The sequence below is a fragment of the Gorilla gorilla genome, chromosome 2 (assembly GCF_029281585.2).
Source record: "Gorilla gorilla gorilla isolate KB3781 chromosome 2, NHGRI_mGorGor1-v2.1_pri, whole genome shotgun sequence".
Classification (NCBI taxonomy): Eukaryota; Metazoa; Chordata; class Mammalia; order Primates; family Hominidae; genus Gorilla; species Gorilla gorilla.
The window spans coordinates 50,093,836-50,119,484 of record NC_086017.1 but is presented as its reverse complement, the minus strand read 5'-3'; the positions used below and the strand labels follow the sequence as shown (position 1 = coordinate 50,119,484).

At 39.5% G+C, this 25,649-nt stretch overlaps 1 protein-coding gene across 2 annotated transcripts in view; it reads right to left on the bottom strand.

Moving 5' to 3' along the window:
• MYRIP (myosin VIIA and Rab interacting protein) overlaps window positions 1-25,649 on the bottom strand; it is a 450,013-nt gene that overhangs the window by 43,362 nt on the left and 381,002 nt on the right. For both annotated transcript variants that reach the window (XM_031009332.3, XM_063703711.1), the window contains exon 11: window positions 6,819-7,058. In XM_031009332.3, coding sequence (XP_030865192.3) covers window positions 6,819-7,058 — 240 coding nt within the window. The remainder of the gene's footprint in view (window positions 1-6,818; window positions 7,059-25,649) is intronic.

The window sequence follows — 25,649 nt, the reverse complement described above, 5'->3', positions numbered from 1 at the left end:
TTCTTCTGTGGTCTGTTCAGGTTTTGTAAACCTTCTAGAGTCAGTTTTGCTCATTTACTTCTTTAGCAACAATACATATTTGCTAAATAACTACAAATATTTGTCTGTAATTTAAAACAAATCTTAAAGCCACACATATTATTTTTTACACGTATGTACATGCTATTTGATTAACAAAATACACATTTATGTAAAAGCATTTACAAATTCGTCTCTTTGTCATGTGTTTCTTTGATCAGTAGTAAAATGTGATGTTCATGATGTTTTTGATATTTAAAATGAGCTGTCATTAAGAAAAAAAATTCCAGGGATTCTGGTGCTTTGAAGTGGATTTTCTTCATCATGTTACAGAACTATCTTTCTATTACACCGAGAGGGTTTTTCCCCCCAATGGAATATGTGTTGAATGTTTCCAAAAGACATTTTGGCATCAGTTGAGATTATGATGTGCTTTTAAAAAATAGTACTTACTAAATGAGTATAACAGTGGGGTTTCCTGCTATTCACTTTATTTTGCATTCTTGGAACAAAATATATGAGTTATGGTATGTGAATCTCTTAATGTTGTGGAATTTAGTTTGCTAGTATTTTCTTTAGGATTTTGGCATTTCTGTTTATAGGAGAAACTGGTGTACATGTTTTTCCTTCTTTAGTTTTTATATTTTCTACCCAGAGATGTTTTCCAAGAGCACAATCTTGCTTATTCTGCAGAGCTTCAGAGTCACAGCATCTGTGCTTCCTCTTCCCTCTCCCCAGAGTTTCTTACTTTTGGGCTTCTGTGGGGTGAGAGTTCTGAACCAGTGCCTTGCTTGCCAGGCCTTTCTACTTAAAACCTTTTGGAGTAACTCTGCCTTTCTTTCTTCAAACCATTTCTGTCCAGCATCTCATTCTACTGCTGTGGCTGGGGTGATATCCTTATCCTGGCCTTCCAGGTAATGCCTGCATTTTAGAGGCTTGAAGTATGTCTGCATTGGAGTTCTGGGCAATCTTTCCCAGTCCATCTTTGCCTAAAGAGGAAGATATTCTGCGTCTCTCTTTTGAAGATCCAAAAGAGAACCTAGAACTCTATCTTCCTGGCCTGGCAGGCCCTTCCCTAGGACACAGTTGTGGGAATGAAGAGTGCAGATGAGCATGAATGAAATAAAACCTCCTCACCTGTTCAAGCACTGTGGACAAGAGCTGTAGCTCTAAGTGGACAGCTAAAGCTTCTCTTTTTTCCTAGGGCAGCAGTTAAATAGACAGTTGGGAAAGAGGTGTTAATTCCTCAATAGGCATAAGGCCTATTGAAATCAGTGTAGTTTGGAAGTTATAAGTCAGTATCTAATACTATATTCACTCTAGCAGTAAGTGAAGATGAGGCACTCTTCTGAAATAAAATGCTCCCTGGGTTGTAGGGTGCTGTAGCCTCACATGAATGGTTAAGTTATTTTATGAACGTCAGACATATATAGACAACGATACTTGATTTTATGTTAACACCATGACATCAACAAATTTTTTTTCACAAGCACATTAAACTTGAGAAACCAGAGTCTCTGGGTTTTCTCAGACAACAGTCAATAAATCTGCTTCCTTCACCATTCACCAGGATTGTATTTCCATGTGGCTTGGCTCTAGTAATTGGGGGGCAGCCATCAGAAGATGCACAAATTATTCTCTTGTTTGGGGGAGAAAGACATTTATTAGTTTAGAGAAGTCTCAGTACTTTGATGAAAATTATTCTATGAAATGATAAATAAAATTCAATTTTTTCAAAATTGAAAAAAATGAAAATTACTCTATGAAACTCTAAATGTAGTTTCACTCTTTAAAGTGAAACTATGAGTCAGATTGAATCCCCGCAGAGATGTCTGCTGGTTGTTGACTCCCTTGTGAAAATAAAGCACAATGGCTCAGCTACTTGTGATAATTAATAAACAAAGACTCTTAATAAAAATGCTTTAAGGACACTAGATATACAAATTTGACTATAGTGCAAGATTTTCCTAATCTAGGCCTTTAATAAATGCTCATGTTCCAAAAGATTGATACATAGGACATCTTTTTTCATCTACAGTATTGTAAATGATACTTATGTTAAGAAGCAAAAACCTATGTATTCTATCGCATATCTACAACTTTGGAATTTTGGAGCCAGAAGGGACCTTGGGGACTGCTGGTCCAGGCCTGGAAAAATTAGGGGGTCTGGGGAGACTTGGCCCCTGATGTAGTCTCCAAACTCAGGCCAGGAGTCCTTAGTCCTCTTTTGCATTCCCCTTTAGGATGGCAGCAGCTGCGTCCCTAGAGGCAAAAAGAACCACTTTAGCCAGGACTTTCTTCCAGAACCATTGGCATGGCTGTTCAGTGGTTGGAGAAACGAGTGCTCATTCCCAGGCTTTGAAGACCATGTGGTTTGGAAGGCTGACCGCTGAGGTCTGGTGGAACCAAGTTATTACTTAAAGAAGAAACATGACCTTTTGGGAATCCAGTTTCCAAGAAGTTTTGATCTGGCCCCAAGCTCGTTCTTCAGCTGGTTAAATTCAGGTTGCAGTGCCCATCCTTAAGTAATCACTGAGCCCCAGCATCCAGCCAAAGGAAGACATTTAATCCAACTGTAGGGATATGTTTGCATACAGCAAAGGTTTGAATCACATCAGGAAAAAGTATGTTTCTAAAATGGTTCTTCTGCTGCTGGACAGGATTCTGTAGCTCCAATTAGATGGGATGTTATACTGAGGACATTGAGCTGCCACTGATGTCACTGTGTCTACGGGCATATCCACATTCCTCTACTTTGGCTCCCAAACAGCAAGGACAGTGATGGAGGCCCTGGCTGAGCTCCCCCTCTGTGTGAGGCAAGCCTCCTTTTGGTGAGATAAGGCCTATCAGTAGCCAATTTGGTAGTTAGACTTCCTCACTGCTTATTCACAATACCAAAGTAAGTATTTGCGATTTATGGATGACACTTTTCTTCTGTTTGTCTTAGTCTAGGCTCCCCCAGAAGATGACCCTGAGACAAAAATTGGGGTGCACATGGCTTATGTGGGAGGCAATCCCAGGAAACAGTGGCAGAGGAGTGGGGAAGTGGGACAGGAAAGGGAAGAGAGTCTGTAGAGAAGACCGCCGTATCATGTAGTTTATCAAGTAGTTTATCACTGTGGGTGCCTCCAGCTGAGGCAGTCAGTGCATGGCTCAAGCCTCAGAGTCACCATCCCAACCGAAGCAAAGGAGCTGGGATATTTACACCCTTCCCATCAGTCACTAGTTAGTGCCTCACTCCCGCTCCTGGGAGTGGTATTTCTCTGGCACTTCCAGCTAGTCTTCTGTGTAGGAAGAGGAGCTCTTGCTACTCAGAGAAGGTCCTCAGGTAGTTGGACTTTGGGCTAGTGTGCACTACCATGGTTAAGAAACAAGGGTGGCGCAGTGGCAGCTTCTGGAATAGTCACATTACCGTAGATCTACTCCCCAAAGTGTGTGTGTGTGTGTGTGTGTGTGTGTGTGTATGTGTGTGTGTGTGTTGCTCAGACTAGTGGTGTTGGGGTCATGGGGACATCACAGTTAACTCTGATCCTGAAGATGGTAACCTAGGGGTCTGATGTAGTGATTTCCACACTTACACTCTGCATAGCATCAAGGAGCACCAAATGTAGTTACAGACCCACAGCATGACACTGCAAGTGTTGATGGGGATCAGCACTAAGCTGTTCCTTCAGTACCAGCAGATGGATGTTATTTCATGACAGTGAAGCTTATTTTTCTAAAGCTACAATAATTAAGATGTGCTGGGCTCCTGCTATATGCTAAATCCTACACTACATAATTCATTCCTCACAACCCTATAAGGGGTTATGATTATCCCCATTTTACAAATGAGGCCAAGATGTGTTTATTCAATCAACAATGAAAACCTGGACTGGGTCCTAGGGATCAATTAAAAAGCAAGACAGACATGAGCCTGTTGACAGGCTGTGAGCAAGTGCAGGAACTGCAGGGCAGCCTGGCCACTGAGTGGAGAAAGAATTAGAAGTGCCAAGAAGGGCCTGCAGGGTCAGGAGACCAGTTAGGAGGTGAGGTAGAGTAAGCAGGCAAGAAATGAATTGTCAGGTTCTAAGTAGTAGCAGTGAGTTAAGCCATTAACCAATGCCACAGAGTTTGCAAACTGCATGGTTTTGTTTTTCTTTTTCCTTTTATTTATTTATTTATTTTTGAGACAGGGTCTCACTCTGTCATTGCCCAGGCTGGAGTGCTGTGGTGCAATCATGGATCACTGCAGCCTCAACCTCCTGGATTCAAGTCATCTCAGCCTCTCGAGTAACTGGGACCACAGACATGAACCACCATGCTTGGCTAATTTTTTTGTTTTTATTTACTTATATATTTTTTGAGACAGGGTCTCACTGTGTCACCCAGGCTGGAGTCCAGTGATGAGCCTCAACCTCGTGGGCCCAAGTGATCCTCCCACCTCAGCCTCTTACATAGCTGAGACTACAGGTGCACGCCACCAAGCCTGGCTAATTTTTTAGTAGAGATGGGTTTTTGCCGTGTTGCCTAGGCTGGTCTGAAAATCCTAGGCTCAAGCGATCTGCCTGCCTTGGCCTCCCAAAGTGCTGGGATTATGGGCATGAGCCACTGCGCCTGGCCGATTATGCTTCAAACTCAGTCTAATCCTAAAATATATCTCAAAACTTTTCTGTTTTTTAAATAATATTCAATACTTAACCCTATATTTCTGTTTTTCTTTAACTACAGTAGTACCTGCCTGATGGGGAAACTATATATATATATATATATATATATATAGTTTATATGGTGCTCTCTCTATATATACGTATATATATACACACATGTATATATGGCTATATGGACTTTTACATGCAAAAGAATATGTTTGAATATTTAATTCATTGACTCATGGAAGACTAGGAAGGCAAGACTTGAACTTTGAAAAGCTGACACATTCGGGAATCTGAATAAAGCCAACTCTTTTAATTTCCTGCCTAATTAGGGCAGGGGCAGGATGGGGGCGCTTGTCCAAGTCCCCAGGAAGTCCCTCCAGTAGCTCCTCCTTTCTCTGCTGACACTCTGCCCAGGGGAAAATAGCATACATTGGTGACTGTGCCTCCAGGAGGTTGCTCCTTGCAGAATGATGAAGGGTGAGGTTGCGTGACTCACAGCCTGGCATGCCACTGGTACAGTGAGAGTTTTTAGAGCCTTGGGACCATAGGCAGCAAAGCCAGTGGGAGATAGAGCCATTGTAAGAAAGAATGTGATATTCTCCAGTTACCATCTGGCTCTAAGCTCCAGCGTACAAATCTGACTGTAATGCAGCATCAGTTCAAGTAACAGAGAGGATCAGAACCCTTACCATTTGCAATAGGTTGGAGTCCATATCCCAGTGAGGGGCTCCTCGTGGAGAACAAGCTCCACTCTCCAACTCACAGACAAGCCAGGGAAAGATTTATGGGTGAGGACTTGATGGTTATGGAAGGTGGGATGGGAAAAGTGAAATACAGAGTCTGAGGTGTTGGAGGGTTCAGGGGCTCAGCCACGGGTAATGGTCTTCACTTCATCCTCCACAGGACCCCAGCTCGGCTGCTGGGCAGATGAAAGCAGCTCCTTCACTCATGCATGTGCATTACCAGCAACTTCTTAGTTTACACAGTATATACTTGGGACACAGAAAACACCTGGGAGGTTTTTCTCTAACAGAATCATCACTCTGAAGATAAAATAGAATCTTTGGCTCACTGTAAAGGAAGGGGCCTGTGATTTAAGGCCAAGCAGGTTTGTGATGCAGCCTTAGCTCTGAAACTTACTAGATGTGAGCCTTGGGTAAGGACCTCAATGACCCAGGTTCAGTTTCCTTTTCTGCAAAAATGGGCTGCTTCTATTTCAAAGGGTTATTTAAGGACCTAATGAACATGTGTACAGGCACACGCACAGAGGAGACACTCAACAAATGTTAGTGTGTTCCCTTCCATTGGAGGCTGGCAGGGATATTCTGACTCTAAAGTGGCAAGTCTAGCATAAATGTGCTTTGAGAAGCTGTAGAGGAAACCCCAATGCTGGAGGACAGCAGGCAGAGCACTGACTATGGGGAGGGAGTGTGGGATTCTTTTATGCCAGAGGCTGAGTTTATCTTCTGTGGTTTTCCAATTGTGTCCTTTGGAACTCAGGGGCCTACTGGGGGTAGGAAAAGGGGAGGAGGAGTGTGGGTCTGAAAATCAAGTGGTTAGGGCTTTGGGGACCCTGAGACAAGAATAATTTTTTTCTGTGTGAAACACTGGGATTCCATATAAAGATTGTTTGAAAAAGGATTCAGACGCTAAAACAAACAAACAAACCAAAATCTGAAAACTGCAGAGAGAAACAATCCAGAAGGCCACTTTGAACACAGAGGCTCCATAGCATGGAGCAGAGCTTCATCACTGATTAAAAGAGGGGTTGGCTAGATGACCTTAATCCATGGGCAAAATTCCTCATGTACCAGCAGATGGATGTATCTGCTCAGGGAGAGGGTGGAGCAGGAAATAATACTGATTTTTACCAGTGAGAGGGATAAGGGGCACTAAATCATAGACTCAAAGCCAAGGGGCTGTCTTGATGAAAGATAGTGGAAGGTAAGAGTTCTTGGGAAACTTCCATGATGCTGTTTTCCTGATTATACCCCCCAGTGCAAGTTAAGAAGGGTTCTCTTAGGCTCTCCCAAATGCACAGGGATGGGCATTTTAGAGAGAGCTCTTTGGGGACCCAGCAGCTTTCTGCACCAATATAGGATCTTTCTCCAACACCCCATTGCAGAAGCTTGAGCTGTCTGCAGGTGGCTTCACAGCCCTTACCTTCTTCAGCTCTTCCTGGACACTCTGGCTGTTGTCTTCAGAGGACAGACTTTCCTTCTGGTTCTCAGATTCTGTCTTGGGCTCAGACTCCTGATCCTCCCCTGAAGAAGTCTCCTTTTCACTCATTTTCATTGCTAACTCATACAGCCTGTTTCTCCGTTTCTCCTCTGTGGTATCTGTGAGAGTCCGGGGGTCCCGAGCCTCATTGCTGATGTCTGTCTCTGATAAATCATCCGACACCTAAATGAAAGCCAGAATCATGAGATGAGGAGCCCTCTGCTACAGCCATGTTGCTTCTTGTTCCCAATAACCCCTGAGTAAAGGAACATAAGAACATACAGTCTAGGAAAGTAACAGCTTTCTTACCTGGTCTGCTTTCTTTTCAGATGGACTTTTAGTTTTACCTTTACTTTCTCAAATGCATGAATTTGAGAAGGTAAGCCTCTTTCTCAGAAAAGTGTTTGAATTCTTTTTTTTTTTTTCATTCACAGACTACTCTCTGAGCTCCTACCATGGGCAGCACTGTGCTGGTGCAAAGGATGCTTGGAGAACCTGACCAGCCCTTGCCTGGGCCAGCCCTGTAATGAAGGAGACACACTAAAACTTTCCATATTCACTTTTAAAAATTGATACCTAATAATTGTACATATTTATAGGATACATGTGATATCTGATACATGCCTACATTGTGTAATGATCAAATCAGGATAATTAAGATATCCATCACCTCAAAGATTTATCATTTCTTTGTGTTGAGAACATTCCAAATATACAATGAATTATTATTTTTAGAGACAGGGTCTCATTGTGTTGCCCAGGCTGGAGTGCAGTAGCTATTCACAGACATAATCCCATCACTGATTAGCATGGGAGCTTGGAGCTGCTTTGTTTCCAATCTGGGCTAGTTCACCCCTCCTCAGGCAATCTGGTGGTCTCCCGCTCCCGGGAGGTCACCATATTGACACCAAACTTAGTGCAGACACCCAACCAGCACAGCACATTACAGCCCAGAGCTCCTAGGCTCAAGCGATTCTCTTTGCCTTAGTCTTCCAAGTAGCTGGGACTACAGACACATGCCACCATGCCCAGCCCAAATAAACAATAAATTATGTTAACTACGGTTCTCCTACTGTGCTGTCTAACATAAGAACTCATTCCTTCTATCTGACTGTATTTTTGTAACCAGTAACCAATAGGGTGGGAATGGAGAGGAAGAGGCATTGGCTAATGAGTACTAACTTTTCATGGTGGTTCAATGCAGAGAAGATGATGTTTGTGGCTGGGATGTGGGGAAGGGAAGGGATTCTCACAGCCCATAAATAAGCACTTGATGGAAGGGGTTGAGGATTAGGGAAAGCTTCCCTGCAGAAGGGACTCTGAGTTGAGATTCAAAGTTAACAGTCAACCAGCTAAAAAGGAGAGAGGGAAGAACAATATTTTAGGCAAAGGGCCAAGATTTTGAGATGGTACAAGGACCTTGCACATATGTAAGGAATATTGTTTGACATTCCCTTAATAATTATATCTCCTGCTCCAACTCTCCACTTGCTGAATATCTCCTAAACTCCTTCTGTGAGTAAACCCTTTACCAGGCTTGGGGAACTCCAGGAAGACATAGAGAGTGTGACTCTTACTCTATTCTTGGCCTTCAGTTAGACAGATGTGTGTTGAAGTGTTCATATGTACATAATATGGCATACCATCGGGGTCACTGGACCCAATTTTACTTTTTGAGTTTCCTCTTGGAGTTGTTTTATGTATTTGTAGGGTTTGATATTTTATAACTTTTATTCTCTTAGAGGGCTTCTGAAGAACAAGAAGAGAATTTACTTATTTTTTAAATAAAATATAACTCATTACAATTACCATATGGGTTCACTGGACCTTTTTATAAATCTAAGATACATAATGGGATCTTTGTGATCTTATTTTTCCTATCTTTTGAAACATTTTGCTATTTCATCATCCAGGGAATTATTTTTCATCATTACTCACCAATTATTCCCAATTATGCTAAAGAAAGATGAAAAAATAAATAGAATAATGAAATTGCCTAGAAGGATGATTCAATAGTGACATAAATCATCACTATTTTGAATCTGCTTTTAGCTTTCACTGCATACAATTGAAAATTCCAAAAACTGACAGAGAACAACATTTCACAATCATTAGATGACTCAGAAGATGAATTCAAAGAGGACAGCAGGTCTCTAGATTCTAACAATAATGGTGAAATTGGTTATATTATTGAAATCTCAGACTAAGAGTCTTCAGATGACAGTGTCCTAGGTGAATTTTCTCAAGCTCAAGAATTGATGAGTAAATATTATCAACAATATTAATAAGGATGAAAAAGAAGTATGGTCTTTTCATCCAGTTACTCATTCAGCAGGAAGGACTTCATCACACAACATTTTGCGACAATAATCTGGATATCTTGTTTTTTTAAAAAGATATGTGACATGTTCTTTCATACTTTGTTTGTGTATCAATTTTACTTGAGACAGTTTGTAATTGGATAAATTCTAAAGGGAGACATCTATCCAAAGGTGATTAGAAGAAAACAGATGACATAGAAATGAAAAATGTCACTGAATAATTAAGAGAAAAACATCTATTGGAAGTGACTATTTTTTTTTCTGGTCCTGAGTGAAAATCAATGATGAGGGACTCATGTGACGTAACCTGTGCTCCTAGCATGTTTGAGAAAGGGGAATTCCTTTGCCTGGGATGTGCAGGTGGTCCACAGGAAGAATGACCTCTGAGCAGGTTCTCAAAATATGAGGGACATTTTAATATGTCGTCATGGGACAGGCATTCTTGATGTAGAAGCAGCAGGACCAATAGGACCCAGGGTGCATGAAGCTGCTTGCATAGTTTGAGGGATAAGGTTCAGAAGTGGAGAGAGTGGGGAGCCAGGTGGTATGGAAAAATCAGGCCTGGGTCAGTCTGCAGAGGGTTAAACACCAGTCTAAGGAATAGGGCTTTAACTATCAAATAGATTTTCTGCTACTGTTGTAGTATGCACTAAATTATGCAGGAAGTCAGCAACTAGTTACAAACTCAGCCATGGTGACCTTCTCTTATCATCTCTACACATGGAACTGTCAATTTATCTTAACTGTAGTTTACTTTTATTAAGCTTTGGCTCAATTATTGCTTGAATATACAGACAATGAAAGACTAATTTACAAGGCTAAAATAGTTAACCCAAAAGATGAAACCTGCTTAACATGATTTGTCCACGTTTCATGTCTATTTATCACATGAGAAATTATGAAGAATTACTGTGATTCAGTCTACATCCAGCAAACACATGTTGAGCACCTACTATGTGCTGAGCACTGTGCTTTACTGGGGCTCAAAGGTGAGAGTGACACTGTTCTTGCCCTACTGGAGTTGACGGTGTGGTGGAGAGAGGAACATTGAACCAGACAATTGTAACACACTGGGGAACAGAATAACCACATGTAAGGTTTTGATGAGACTCAGAGGAAGGGCCCTCATCTGGTTGGTTGAGGTGGATATTGTCAGGAAGGGGAATTAGAATAGATAACTGAGCAAATCTTGAAGAATGGAATCCTAAAGATTATCAAGACATACAAGTTTTATTGGAGCAGCAAGAATCATAATGCTAAGTGATGGTTCTTGAGTTCACAGAAAGACAAATCGTATGCACACAGATCTGATGCCCAGATGATACCATAAGCATAACTGGAAGCACCATTATTAAAAGCCACAAGAACTTCAAAAATAACAGTATTATTTGGCCATATAATATTCATCAAGTAGATTAACAAATATTTACATCTCCAGAGAAAAATAGGTATTTTTAGCCCGCAAAGGGTTAAGCAATCCCTGCCCTATGTTATCAACTCACACATATTTCCCCCCATGAGCTGATTTTAATTTTCATGATAGCTGAGACAATAAATGCTAAGTTGGGATCTTGGCTGATATGGAGTCCATGGATGGGCCTCTGTGGACCGCTGATATTGTTCACAAACTTTGGTATGCATGCACACTTTTCTAGGATGAGCATTATTAGTTTTCATTAGATTTTCACAAGGGTCCATGCCTCCAAAAGGCTAAGAAATACTGATAAGAATAAATCTACTCCCTAGTAAGACAACAATAGAGGGGTATGTGTTGATTGAACAGGAAATGGGAAGCTTACAGTTGAATTCAGAGAAAGGAGCAGTAAGGAGGTTTGTGTTTAAAGCCAGTTGGGAACCAGAATTTAGAGAAAATAAGGGTGCTGCTGAGTCTTCAGCCAAAAAAAAAATGCTCTTCTACTTCAAAGGGACCCTGATTATCACAACAACTTCACTGAAACACCAAACATACTCACTGTGTTCGACAGTGAGGGACATAAGCAGATCACAGAGAAGATTATGAACTCAGTGGAGACTCCTGAGGAGCTTTTGCAGGGAGGGTGGGAGGCGGTGGGAAAGAATGAAATTCCTTATGGGCAAACTGGATAACTATGAGCAATGTCTGTATCTGGGTACAAAACATTTTTAGTAATCTGAAAATCAGAGTTGCTTGCCCACTGGTGTGGTGTCTCAAACTCCCCACCTTATAAATCGATATTTGTACGTGTAGTGGGACCATTATTTTGAAAATAAGAAAGCAGTGCTTTTCATTTCCCATTAAAACTGCATTCCCTTGTGTCTTCATTTTCTTAGGCTAAACCATAAGCATTTTACCCCAGGGAAGGTGAATGTAGATCCAGAACCAAAAGATCATTGATCAGTTCACTCCATTAGCTCTTTAGGGTAACAAAAGGCTCAAAAGACAGATTTTGTGAACATGGACAGAGGGTTTCTAGAGATGAATCTGTTCAAAAGACGAATTTCACTTCTCCTTCTATTGAAATCCAGAGAGAAGCAGACTTGCAGGATGCCTATGACCTCTGACCCCCCACCTCATGATGATATGGGGCAGCAGAATCAGAGTGCAATCACCCCTGATGAGGGGCTTCCAAGGGAGGCTGAAGGGGGGCTCCAGGGTCCCTCCTGGCACCTGTGTGGCATAGAGGGCACCCAGAAGCAGGGTCATAGAAGATTGCTGGTGACATTGTAATAAAGTAGCTGTCCTGGGATTGGACAGCCAGGGCCAGGTAGCTGACATGTGTGAGAGCCACTCTGGCGCCCGTGGAAGGGGTGCTGGCTTCTATTGGAGCAGGACAGGGAACAGACCAAGGTTCCCAAGTCTTAGACAGTGGCAGCAGATGCCAATGAGGCAGAGAAATGACCTGACGAGCAGGGTCCCCATCACTGCAGAGTCCTGCAAGGACCCAGAGGACACCATCTAGCTCTAAGATGCCCCACAGCCATGAGGACCCTACAAGCTCCCCAATATGCTCTCCAAGACAGCGAAGGCAGAGAAAGTGGAGGGTTTGGAGGACTGATTATTTACCTAGGAAAGGTGGGTTTAAATGGAAAGAAAAAGGAAAATAACTTAAATCACAAGAGGCCAAGTTTTCTTTGAATTGGTTGATTTACATTCCTAGCTAGTCAGAATGGGGAGGCTAATGGGGAAGTTTAAGGCAGTTACTAAGGAACAAAAAGTTGCCTCTTCCTTGCACACTTAAATGTAGTGTGTGGCCAGGCGTGGTGGTTCATGCCTGTAATCCCAGCACTTTGGGAGGCTGAGGCGGGTGGATCATTTGAGGTCAGGAGTTTGAGGCCAGCCTGGCCAAAATGGCAAAACCCCGTCTCTACTAAAAATACAAAAATTAGCCGGATGTGCTCACTTGAACCCAGGAGATGGAGGTTGAAGTGAGCTGAGCTCGTACCACTGCACTCCAGCCTGGGCGACAGAGTGAGACTCTGTCTCAAAAAAAAAAAATATATATATATATATATTTATATATAATATATAAAATATAATATATAATATATAAATATATTACATATATAAATTATATAATTTATAAAATTATAAAAATATATATATAATATATAAATATTTATATATAAATATATAAAATATATAATATATAAATATTTATATATAAATATATAAAATATATAATATATAAATATTTATATATAAATATATAAAATATATAATATATAAATATTTATATATAAATATATAAAATATATAATATATAAATATTTATATATAAATATATAAAATATATAATATATATTTATATATAAATATATAATATATATAATATATAAATATTTATATATAAATATATAATATATATATTTATATATAAATATATAAATATATAATATATATATTTATATATAAATATATAAATATATAATATATAAATATTTTTATATAAATATATAATATATATATTTATATATAAATATATAAATATATAATATATAAAATATAAAATATATAAATATATATAAATGTAAATAAATATAAATATATATAAATATAAATATATATAAATATATATAAAATATAAATATATATAAATATATATAAAATATAAATATATATAAATATATATAAAATATAAATATATATAAATATATAAATATAAATATAATATATAAATATTTATATGGAACTTGGAGACCCTGGCTAAACAGAAATGCATATCTTTAAACACTTAACGATAGAATACTCCTAAGATAAGCCAATATAGTTTCTTAAACAAGAGACTTCTAATATGTTTTCAGTGGTGTGCAAGTTCTTTACAATAACCTTACATTTTGGTTTTCATCTCATTGATCACCTAAAAAAGATGTATGTTCTGGATTACCTGGGCCTCAGCCCCACAGCTGGGTGCTGCCATGTGTGTAAGCTCTCCATTCTTATATCTGCATTTATATTTAGGGTGGTGCCAACATTTTTCTTAAATTGACAGTACTTAAAGTTTAATGCATATTTTCTCAAACTGGAGGTCTTCTAAAAATTCTTGAGGAATTTATTGAATTCTTCAGCTTAAGAAACACAAGGATAGAAATAAATGGAGAAGGGCCAGGCACGGTGACTCACACCCAGCACTTTGGGAGGCTGAGGTGGGCAGATTATGAGGCCAAGAGATCGAGACCATCCTGGCCAGCATGGTGAAACCCTGTCTTTACTAAAAATATAAAAAAATTAGCTGGGTGTGGTTGTATGCACCTGTAATCCCAGCTACTCAGGAGGCTGAGGCAGGAGAATCGCTTGAACCTGGGAGGTGGAGATTGCAGTGAGCCGAGATTGCACCACTGCACTCCAGCCTGGCGACAGAGCAAAACTCAGTCTCAAATAAATAAATAAATAAATAAATAAATAAATAAATAAATAAATGGAGGTGAGGTGATGGGGATATGAGTGGTGGGGGAAGAAGGTACGAGACATTTCTCACTGCTGAGCACACTGTGTGGGTGCACACTCTACAGGGCACTGTGCACGGGATGTCGCACTCAAACATCCCAGCAGTTCTGGAACTCTGTATTGATGAGGACGAAGGCTGAGTGCACTGTCCAAGGTCACACTAGTGGATGGTTGAGCTGAAGGTGACCTGACCCTGAAGGCCAAGCTCTTCTCTTACACCAAAACAAGACTGGATGCTTCAAATTAAACCGTGCTCACTAAAAGGAAAACAGCAGAGCCACAAAGCAGGGAGAGAATCCTAGAGGCAAGGGGTTTAACCTCTTTTTTCACAAAAGGGCTTAAAGGAGTGAGAAGATAATTTTTCTAGAATTCTTTCTGGAGATGAATACCCTGAGATTGCCTTAGAACACTGTCTTTACCTCAGTAACCCCAGTGATCTGTGCACACTGAAATCCAGCCTACTGTAATTAAAAACATTTTTTTCTCCTATTTAGCCTCATCATCTTCCTTACAAAAGCAACCCCAATCTGAGAAAAAAGTTTTTCATAGAGGCTATCTTTCACCTGCCAGGTTGTTTCAGGAGGCAAAGGGCAGGCTAGGCTCTGGGCTTTCTCCACCTTTTAAAAAAGAGTCCAGTTAAAGGATAACTTTCAACAGTCACATGTTAACATTTGTTGAATATATCCTTGTGTCCTGATGGCTCTCCTCATTCCTGTTGATGAAAGATACTGAACCTGACCTAAAAAACAAAGTTTCTGCAGCTTGCTTTTAGATTTTATTTTAGTAGACTTCAGAGAAAAGCTCCAGCTTATAGGTTAAACGACTCTAGGGCACTCAGTGTGGCAAATGTACATAGTTTTCCTTGCCAATCCTTTGGCACAGCTGTTCAGAGGGTGGAGACAAGTGGATGAGCCGTGGGGCTGCTGGACTCTGCTGCTGATCTGTCCTCTCCCAGAGGACTTGGAACGTTTCTGTCCCTGGTGTCTAAAGGTAGAAGTTTTCCCTTTTCCAATGCATTGCTGTTCACCTAAAACTAGTTTTATTCACATGCTGTGAATAAGGCATTTGTTTTCCTCATAATTGGTGTGATAACAGCACCCAGACACATACACAAATATACACCAAACCCTTGGTCAGTGTCACACAGTGGAAATGGAAAGACACCATCTGGAATCTTATAGAAATTAATATTATAATACATTTCCTATTGCCTCAAAGAGAGTCTCTCAAGGTTCTCTCATGGAGAACCCATCATGTGGAAGGACCTGCCTGGTTGGTGGAATTGCACAGAAGGTATGGGGACTAACTACCTGGTGATGAATTTGGTGAAGGATGTTATGAAATCTTAGCACCAGGATGTCATCTGGAAGGCTTATTTTTTAGCTTTTGTTATTACAGATCAGTTGCCTTGGTATATAGATTCCATGATTTCTGAGTCCTTCATATTATTACATTGATTTAAAAAACAAGTCTGAATCTAATCTGGAGCACATCTCCCACTCTAGGAACCAAAACCTCCTGACTTGGTATCCACCCCTCCTCTGTGTGTTTTCTCATTACTAATCTCCTATCTGATGGAATTAGACCATGCTATTTGTTGAAAGGGCAACCACTTATTCCCCAGAATTATGGCAATTCCATACAGAATATCTGGAAAATTGCTAGCCTGGGCTTTTCAGGTGAATGTTTACATGAGGAATGAACAAATTTAACCAATTTATGCCTGAGTTTGCAATTTTTTTGAATTTTTGCAATCAGACCTTGGCGATGACCTTGAGCAGTCAGATAAATAACTCACACATGCTTAGCGTTCCAATAATGGAACATTAGGCATAATTAAGACACAATATTTTCATACTGGCCACAACTGTTCTGTCGCTTTGCAGAGAAATCTGTTAGGAATAAAGCAGCACTAACAGTGGGTTTCACTTTCGTTTTTTCTTTGACTCAGGATTGTGATAGGCATAGACTAAGTTATGGGATCCATGGATTTTGGTGGTGATTCAGAACCTGGGCCTTAATGCCAGTGTGAGAGTCAGGGTCAGCAGGAGGATTTCCTGGCAATCACGTGATGACACGCAGGGCAGGGGTTGGGGTGAAGGGACTGAGTGTGCTCTAGACCCCTTTCTCTGCATTGGCTCTGAATGACTTGCTATCCATTTGAATGAGCTGGGCTTGGGTCCCTGCCATATGGAATAGAGAACTCAACATTTTCTTTCATGGAATTGACATGGTTTTATTGCTACATACAAGTAAAAGCCATAGTTGATAGTTAGCCCTGCTATTTAATATCTACCTAAAAGAAGGCCCCAAATAATTTAACTATTGCTACAATTAAGTGATCATTTTCAGTGGATAATCCTTAATATCCAACAGACTCCTATTTAAAAATCCTATATAGAGAGGCTCCAGACAGGCTCCCAATACTCCCCAAGATTGAATATAAAACTTTGTTGGATTTATGCACATTTTTTTCCTCCCTAGAGAGAAGACCTAGAGCAAGCTTATTCAACCCGTGCCCCATGTGGCCCAGGACGACTTTGAATTGAGCCCAACACAAATTCATTAACTTTCTTAAAACATAACAAAATTTTTTTTTGCGATTTTTCTTTTAGCTCATCAGCTATCGTTAGCATATTATGTGTGACCCAAGACAATTCTTCTTCTTCCACTGTGGCCCAGGGAAGCCAAAAGATTGGATACCCTGACCTAGTGTACCCATTAGGTCCTCAAAAGGGCCTATGATAAAAAGAAAATGTAAGAGGCACCATTTTTCAGCAAATGTCTCATTTTCTAGACATGTTCTCTGCAACCAGTTTATCTTGGAAGGCACTTCTAGCAATTCTTTTTCTCCAGGGGAATCAGTTGACAGACATGTGACTAAGATTTTTCTTCTGAGGGGTATTTGGTCACACCTGCTCTAAAGTCCTTCCAGGCTATTGTTTGTGCTTGCTGGGCTGCTGTGGACGTGGAGGTAAGTGGCGAGGAATGGGGGAGCAACTGTGCCTCAGAGCAGCTCTGCTTTCAGCCATATTATGATTTGTCTTCTCTTTATTTTTATTTTTGTGGGAGATACAACCTTTGGTACAAGTGAAAGTGCACTCTGCTGCCTTCTCTTTAGATTTCATTTAAGGGAATCCTCTATGCCTAAAAAGATTTGAAAATCAGGGTGGAGAATTGAAGGGCAGAGGGGAATGATTACCCTTTCGTCTGTGTATGGGAAATAATTCCAATACAGTTCTGAGTAGATTTTAAGGCCTTGCCTGGGGATATTGTCTTGGTACACTTCAGAGGCAGGCGAACCTTCTGGAGCCCCAGTGTTCTCAGGGGAGTGTCACTACTACCTCCAACTCAGCTTACTGCCAACATGCATGCCTCACAAGCACTTGTCAGAGAGCATCCCCTCGAATGCAGAGCTCCACAACACTCACAAAACAGGGAGGGGAGCTGTGGGGAGGCGGCCTTCCACTGCTCTCCATATCCCCACACTTAATCCTGGAGCAGCCCGGACAGCAGAGGTCAGTGCATTTTGGCCCCTCATCAGCCTGACTTAATTGAACAGTGCCTGCTGTGAAGGATTGGCCAACATTGAGTGACATTATGAGAAGCAACCCCCAGAGTGTGAATCCATGGGAGTAGTTTAGAGCAGGGGCTGCTGTGGTCTCCATCTTCTCCACAAGGATCCACAGGATGAGTTTCTCTTGGATTTCAGCTCCGAAAGCAGCATCCTTTAAGGAATGGATTTATTGTTCTACTAGAGCTTCCATGACTTCAGGAGCTGCTCATGTCACTCTCCTTTTATTGTCTTCTAGTAACTCAGAGACAATTTTTTGGTATCTCTTGCCTAAGATTCATTCCATCAATTTTGTGAACTATCATTACTCCTAGCTTCATCTTATCTTTCCTACTCTGGTTTTCCCTTTGTCCTCCTTTTCATTGTTATGTTTTTATTTTATTTTCTCCTGTTCATATTTATGTAAGCCACTTTAAATTATTTCTGGAGCAAGGCATACACCTATTAAATAAATGAATATTTACAGATGGTTAGTTATAAAGAACTGGTAGTTTCTCACTATGGCAAGACTCTTAACATATTTTTAAAGAATAATTAGAACCTAGAATGCTAGGCAGGAGAAAGTTTACCCCAAGAAAACAAGTTTCACTAATGAGTATAACCAAAAATGAAACATTGGAGGAAATTAAAATAACAGCCTCCTGTGATCCTGAAGTCTCAATCAACAAAAAATCAGCAGGTTTCCATTTTAAAATGTTATCTGGCAAACATCTTTCACACAAAATTTCCACCAAAACTGTGTGGGAAGATACAGAAAAAGATGAAAACCCACAACACTAAAAGGCAATCGAAGTCTGTTTGTTGCCAGTAAATGAATGGCGAAATTTTTTTTATTAAATATAAGGCTCACGAGTGCATCTGGAGATCCATTCACTCTCTACCTTTTCTAAGTAGTCACAATAATTGTTGACCCTCCTCCCAGTATTCTCTCAACCTCCAATCTTGGTCCAGAAATATTAAGATAAATGCTCACCATAAAACAAAGCAAAACAAACACCAAACAAACTAAAACACAACAGTTGAGCCTTCTATTGTGGCAGTGGGACTTTTTAAGCATCCGAGGAGAAGCTCATTTCCAACTCCCCTCGGTGCTTCCCTGTTTTATAGCTACTTTGAAAATGTATTTACTCTAAAATATTTAGGTGGGTAGGAGGAAGAACTAGCCATGGTACCATGTTGCATCCTGGGAGGTGTAGTGATAAAGCGTAAGCCCTGGGGTAGAGACTACAAAAACCATGCAAAGTGTGTGATGGTGTCTGTTGTTTCTAATTCATTCATTCATTATCTATATATTCAATACTGTGGCTAGGTTCTTAGCCATCTGATCAGAGAAGCATAATGCGAGGCAGTAAGTGTATAACAAAAATCCCCTATCTTAAGCTAGCAGAGTGGAAATTATTTGAGGGCATTAGATATTGGCACACAATGAGAGTGGGAATAGCATTATCCTCATTTAAGAACTGCTAACAGGAAAAGTTAATGTGAAACCCATGGAAAAATACTGCAGAGAGAAGGAAACAAGTTAGCCTGAAGGCATCATGTGAATTTTACTAACAACCAGGACACAGTGTCTGATAGCAGTTTTGCATTCTCATTAGAGAGTAATAATACAGATTTTCAATTAAGAGGTGTAAAAAGCTATAAGAGTTCAGCACTTACACTAAAAGACTACAGGATAAGGTGAAATGGGGAGATAAGACAAAAGACTGCAGAAAAACTGAAAACACAGAAGCAGACATAGACTTGCATTTGAAGTCTAGACTTACAGAATTACACTTGCATTAATTCTGCAACAGCAGAATTAATATTCAAAAGAGATGGGGTTTTAGCCCATCTATGTCCATCAGGGGGTTGGGTTTAGGAGGACAGAAGAGTGTGTTCAGCAGTTTATGTTATGGATTGCATAGAGCAGGGGGTCCCCAACTCAGGGGCCACGGACTGGTACTGGTCATTGGTCTGTTAGGAACCAGCCTGTGCAGCAGGAGGTGGGCAGCAGGTGAGCCAGCATTACCACCTGAGTTCCACCTCCTGTCAGATCGGGGTGGCATTAGATTCTCAGAGTAGCACGAACCCTATTGTGAACTGCACATGTGAGGGACGAGACTTGTGCACTCGTTATGAGAATCTAACTAATGCCTGATGACCTGAGGTGGAACAGTTTCATCCCGAAACCATCCCTCACCTCCCACGACCTGCCGCAATCCATAGAAAAACTGTCTTCCACAAAACTGGTCCCTGGTGCCAAAAAGGCTGGGGACCCCTGGCATAGAGGCTCAGCGTGCAAAGGTATGTGTCAAGTGAGTGAGGCCAGGGATAAGGTAGAGAATGTGAGAAAGGACTCCTGCTTTCAGCTGGCTTTGTCTGCTGCTAATCCTGGCCCATGAGGTGAAGCATCTAGCAGAGAGTGAGATGACAGATGTACTTTTGCATCTCCTAACATGAGTCCCTCACAAGACTCTAAAAAGATAGGAATTAAGAAAACTACAGAACAATGAAGGCAACAGTAAATAAGGGTGGGAAATTAGAGAAATGAAGGGAAATGAATGTGACCTTCAAGAGACAGGACCTTGTCTTGTTAATGCCCAGAACAATGCATACATACACATGCAGTTTTGTCTCCAAAAAACAGAGAAAATGTGTTCCTTCTAAACACACATAAAACATTCACAAAAACTGATCATTTATTAAATCATAAAGGCAGTCTCAACAAATTCCCAACATTAGCAATTATGTAAGCCATATTCATTATTCATAATGCATACTAAAAATTAGTGACACAACCAAAACAAAATGCAAAAACAAAGCAAAGTGTTATCCATCTCACTAACTTAATTTGATTAAAATGCGAATTACATTGGAAATGATCAATTACTTGGAAAAGTTTGACAATGGATTGCATATCAAGGCTAGTGGGGTGGAAACAAAACTGAATTTGAGGGAAAATTCATTAGCTATATTGGAAATATATATGAAATATTTTACATATCAGAATATATAGAAAAACATGTATGAAAACAAGAAAGTAAAAAGAAGACATTAATAAATATAAAAGTAGAAATTAACAGACTAGGAAGCAAAAATAAAAATCCCTGGGATTAATGAATGAAAGTAACAGCTGGTTCTTCAAAAACACCAGTAAAAAAATAAGACTGGTAAGTTCAAGAAGAGAGGGAATGATAGAGAATGAGAATGAGAGCAGGAAAGAGAAAAAAAATCTATAAACTAGAGGATGCATAACTATAGTGCAGAGAAATTTTTTTTAAAACGTGATGAGAATATTAGGTATAATATCAATACATTTGAAAATCTAGATTAAATAGATGATTGCCTATGAAAATGTAAATTACTAAAGTGGATTTAAGAAGAGTTACAAAATCTAAATAGTCTAACAACCAAAGAAGAAATCTATAAAGAAAGTAAAAGATCTTAAAAGGTGAATTCTCCCAAACTTTCAGAAAATTATTATGTCATATAAAGTGTTCTAAAAGTAATATAAAATAGGGAACCCTTGCCATGTTCTTAGTATAACCAGATACCAAACTGAATGAGATAGCATCAAAATGGAAACCAGCAAGTGGAATCTGCTTTTTATTAAAAAAAGCCATAATCAAGTAAAATTTATGCAACAAATGAAAAGATTATTCAAAATTGAGAAATCTATTAATGTGATTTACAACATTAACAGATTATAGAAGAAAAAGCTGGCCAGGCACAGTGGCTCATGCCTGTAATCCCAGCACTTTGGGAGGCCAAGGTGGGAGGATTGCTTAAGCTCAGGAGTTCAAGACCAGCCTGGGCAACATGGCAAGACCCAATTTCTACAGAAAAATAAAAAGAAATTAGCTGGGCATGGTGATGAACTTCTATAGTCCCAGCTGCTTGGGAAGCTGAGGCTGGAGGATCTCTTGAGCACAGAAGGTCAAGGCTGCAGTGAGCCGTTGTGCCACTGCACTCCAGCATGGGTGACAGAACAAAATACTGTCTCAAAAATAACGTAAAATGAAATAAAAATAAAAAAGAAAAAGTCTGTGATCATCTACTGCCAAAAAGCAGTCACGTTCCTGATTTAAATTGTTTAGTAAGTTAGGAATAGATAATTTATCATTTTGATAGTATCTAATAAACTTAGAGCAAGCATCTCACTTAATAGTGAAACACTGGAAGCAGGTCACTAAGGGTAGCAGCAAGACAAAGGCAAGGTGCCAGATGTCATTGCTATGTCACAGTGTAGCATAATTAGTCACCAATGCAATAAAACAAGAAAGAGAAATAAGTATACATTATAGGAAAAGATAAGTGTCATTACTTGTTGACAATATGATTATCTATCTGGAATAGCTAAGATGATCACCCAAAATACTACTGGAACTGAGAAGAGAATCCATTAGGGAACTAAGTTATAAAATGTAAACATGAAATTAACAGTTTCTATACACCAGTAAAAAGCAATTAGAATATGTAATAAATAAAATCTCATTTACAATATCAACACAATGTATAAGATAATTAAAAATTACTTGACAAGAAAAGTATAAGAGCTTTGAAAAAATCTATAAAACTTCACTGAAAGTAAATAAGTGGGAATAAATACCACATTATTGATAGGAAAGGCTTAATATTACAGAGATATCAATTATTCTGAAGTAGATACATACATTTAATGCAATTCCAATCAAAACTTAAAAAGACTTTTTTGCAACTTGAGCAGATTTTAACAAATCATTTAAGTGAAGGACTGAGAAAAGCCAAAATGCTTTTAGAAAATGATATTATCATTTTCTAAAAATCCACAACAGTGAAAAGAAGACCATCCACCAGATAGCAACATATATTATAGAGTTATTATAATTAAAATAAAACAGTATTTGTACGGGAATAGGGCTTCTAGATCAACGGAACAAAATAGAAAGTAAAAAAATAAAACAGGTTTATATAAATAAAAGGTTGAAATATACTAAAGGGGCATCTGAAACCAGTGGATAAATGATAGATTATTTAATAATAATTTTGTGACAAATGCTTAATTTGAAGGTTAGATCTTATCACATATCACCCAGAAGGATAAAGTACAGATGGTCTAAAGGGCTCAACTGAAAATAGAAAACTACAAAGGATTAGGAAAAAATTGGAAAAAAATCCTTAACCCTTGCAAATTTAAGGCCTTAAGACACCAAATACAAAAATAATAAAGGAAATAACTGATAATAACCAAAAATAATTGATAAATTATTATGAACAAAAATTTTTGTATGTAAAATATACTTAAGGCAAAAGAGACAAGGAGAGAATAGTTTCACGTGTAACCATCAAAGATCTGAAATCTATTATATAATTAGAAAATAAAACTAATTCCTAAAAATCAGTAAGAAAAAGACAAATAGTCCAATAAAATAACAGATAAAAAAGTATAAATGTAAATTGCATATCAAGGCTAGTGGGATGGATGAAAGCAGAAAAGTGTAAATAGCTTTAAACACAGGAAAAATTGCTCAATTTCAGTAGTAATTATGAAAATGTTAGCCAAAGAGGATTTTTTTCTTCACATAAAATTGGCAAAAATTTAGCAGACTGACAACACTATTGTTGACAACATGAGAGAACATACTCACACACTGTTATGGCTATGTAAATTGCTCTGAAGTTTTGGGAGCTTAATTTGGCAAGTCTGTTTTAAAATTAAAGACCCATATACTCCTCCAGTCAGCAGTTCCACTTCTCATACTTGTATAAAGAGGTTTGTGCTACAATACTCTCTGCGGTATTGTTTATAAAATCAAAACATTGAAGAGGTCTTTAAATATCCTATTATCCGCAGTACTGCTTATAAAATCAAGACACTGAAAAAGTCTTTAAGTACCCATCATTATGGAACAGTGGTGAACCAAGGGGGTTAAGGAGTTAGGTGTTGGAAGCCACTGAACCAGGCAGGAAGAGTATGTTATTACTAGCATTGCTTAGAATTGTCTGGACATGGTGCAAGGTGAAAATAAGACTGACTTTTGTTGGATCTATTATTGTTTTAACATTCTCCACAGACAATGCATCCCCTATTGCACACCCTGGATAGACTTCTACAACCCCCACAGTCCCCCCTTGATACACCATCTCAATGTAATCTTTTGCAGGTTGAATGCCTAGGTCTGTGTGCCTTGTAACCTTGGGTCCTCCGGTTTTTGGGTGTGCACTGTGAAAAAAAAAGTACCCACTTGTTACTGTTGCACCTTCAGTTCTTATTGTTTCAAAAAGTTCCCGGAAAAAGCTCAGTCCAGGAAAAACAAAAACTGGTTGGATCCCAGAGATGCCTGAGTTGGAGATGAGCTTTGGTGAACTTTCCTCATTACCATACTACAGGCCCCTCCCAGGGAGGAGCTTATTCCCCATTTTCTATACAGGTTACTATGTAGAAGCATGATGGGCAACTGCACCAGTGCTATTTTGTCTCCACCTCTATATACAATGACTCAGCTAACCAGCCCAAGAAAAGCCCTGTTTTCGCCATTGTTTGGGGGAGGCGCTGCTTTGAGGAGCTATCCCCAGTGTCCTTCTTACTTGTTGCAGGTAACAAAATCCTCTCCTTAATCCTCCTTGGTTGTGGTCATTGGACTGTTTTTGAACTCACCTGTTGTTGTGGGTAACATGGTGACACCTCGGTGACACCTCTATCACTTACTGTTAGGAGAAAGCAGTGGAAGCATATGGACAGCATGTTGCCAATTTTGCTAAAACACATTTACTGAACTATATTTCTAAATGTACTTTATGTATGAATGCACAAGATCTGCATGGATTCACACCAAATGCACTTGCAGTCATTTTGGTGGAGATGACAGGGATTTAGGGTTGTGGTCAAGGGGAATTGCATCTGTATGTTTTAAGTATTTTTTACATTATACTAAATTCACTTATTTATATAATTAAAAAGTAAATAACTTAAATAAATATAAATATATATATGACTTTTTAATATATATATATATGAAGAAAACTAACTGCTGCAGTAAATGAAATCAAAGGGAGAATTAGAAAGGTGAGGGCCTGGTGCAGTGGCTCATGCCTGTAATCCTGCACTTCGGGAGGTTGAGTAGAAGGATCGTTTGAGCCCAGGAGCTTGAGACCAGCCTGGGCAACACAGTGAGACTCTGCATTAAAAATAATGATAATAATAATTAACCAAAAAAGAAAAAACCCATCAGGGTTTTGATGTCTCTGGAAGTGCAGCACCATCCCCACCTAGTGGAGAGGAGTGGGTACTGCCACTAGCTCAAGGTCACTCCCCAGGAGGCAGAGGCAGTGCCTCTTCTCTATCAATGCCTTGCAAGGATTAGCAGTAGAAGACAAATTTCAAGCCATTTCAGAATAAATAGAAAGCTAGTTGAGGTGGAGATGTGACATTTTACACCTGCAAGTGAATCATGCAGACAAACCCTCAAGAGTATCCCTTGAGGCAAATCATTCCATGTTTCTGGACAACAGTCTCCACTTGAGCTAGACAATAATGATTCACACTTGAACCAAACTTTTTACTTTTATTCTAAGATCGTAACAATCCCATGAGACAGATTTTTAATGATCTTCTGTTTTACAGAGGAGAAAACGAAGCTTGGACTAAATAAAAGACCTTTTCTAGGCAATATGTTAGCAGGTCAATCAGGACTGATACCAAATTCTATGACTTGAGGATCTGAGTCCTCAATTGTCTTCATGGGGGCCTCAGGACCAGGGATGTGGCTGAGGCATTCATAGAAGATCTTGTAGAAGACACTGGTGAAATCTTGGACCATATCTTTGGACCTACGTGAGTTGTCTGCAGCCATAGCGGACACTATCTGGCCAAACTAAGAGTATAGGGCATGGCAGCTGGGCTCCACAAGGTTTGGTATTGAGTTGACAGTGATGTGCAGGTCTTCACCAGAAGAGGTGGGGGCAAGGGCAAGGGCACAGCACAATCAAAGTCA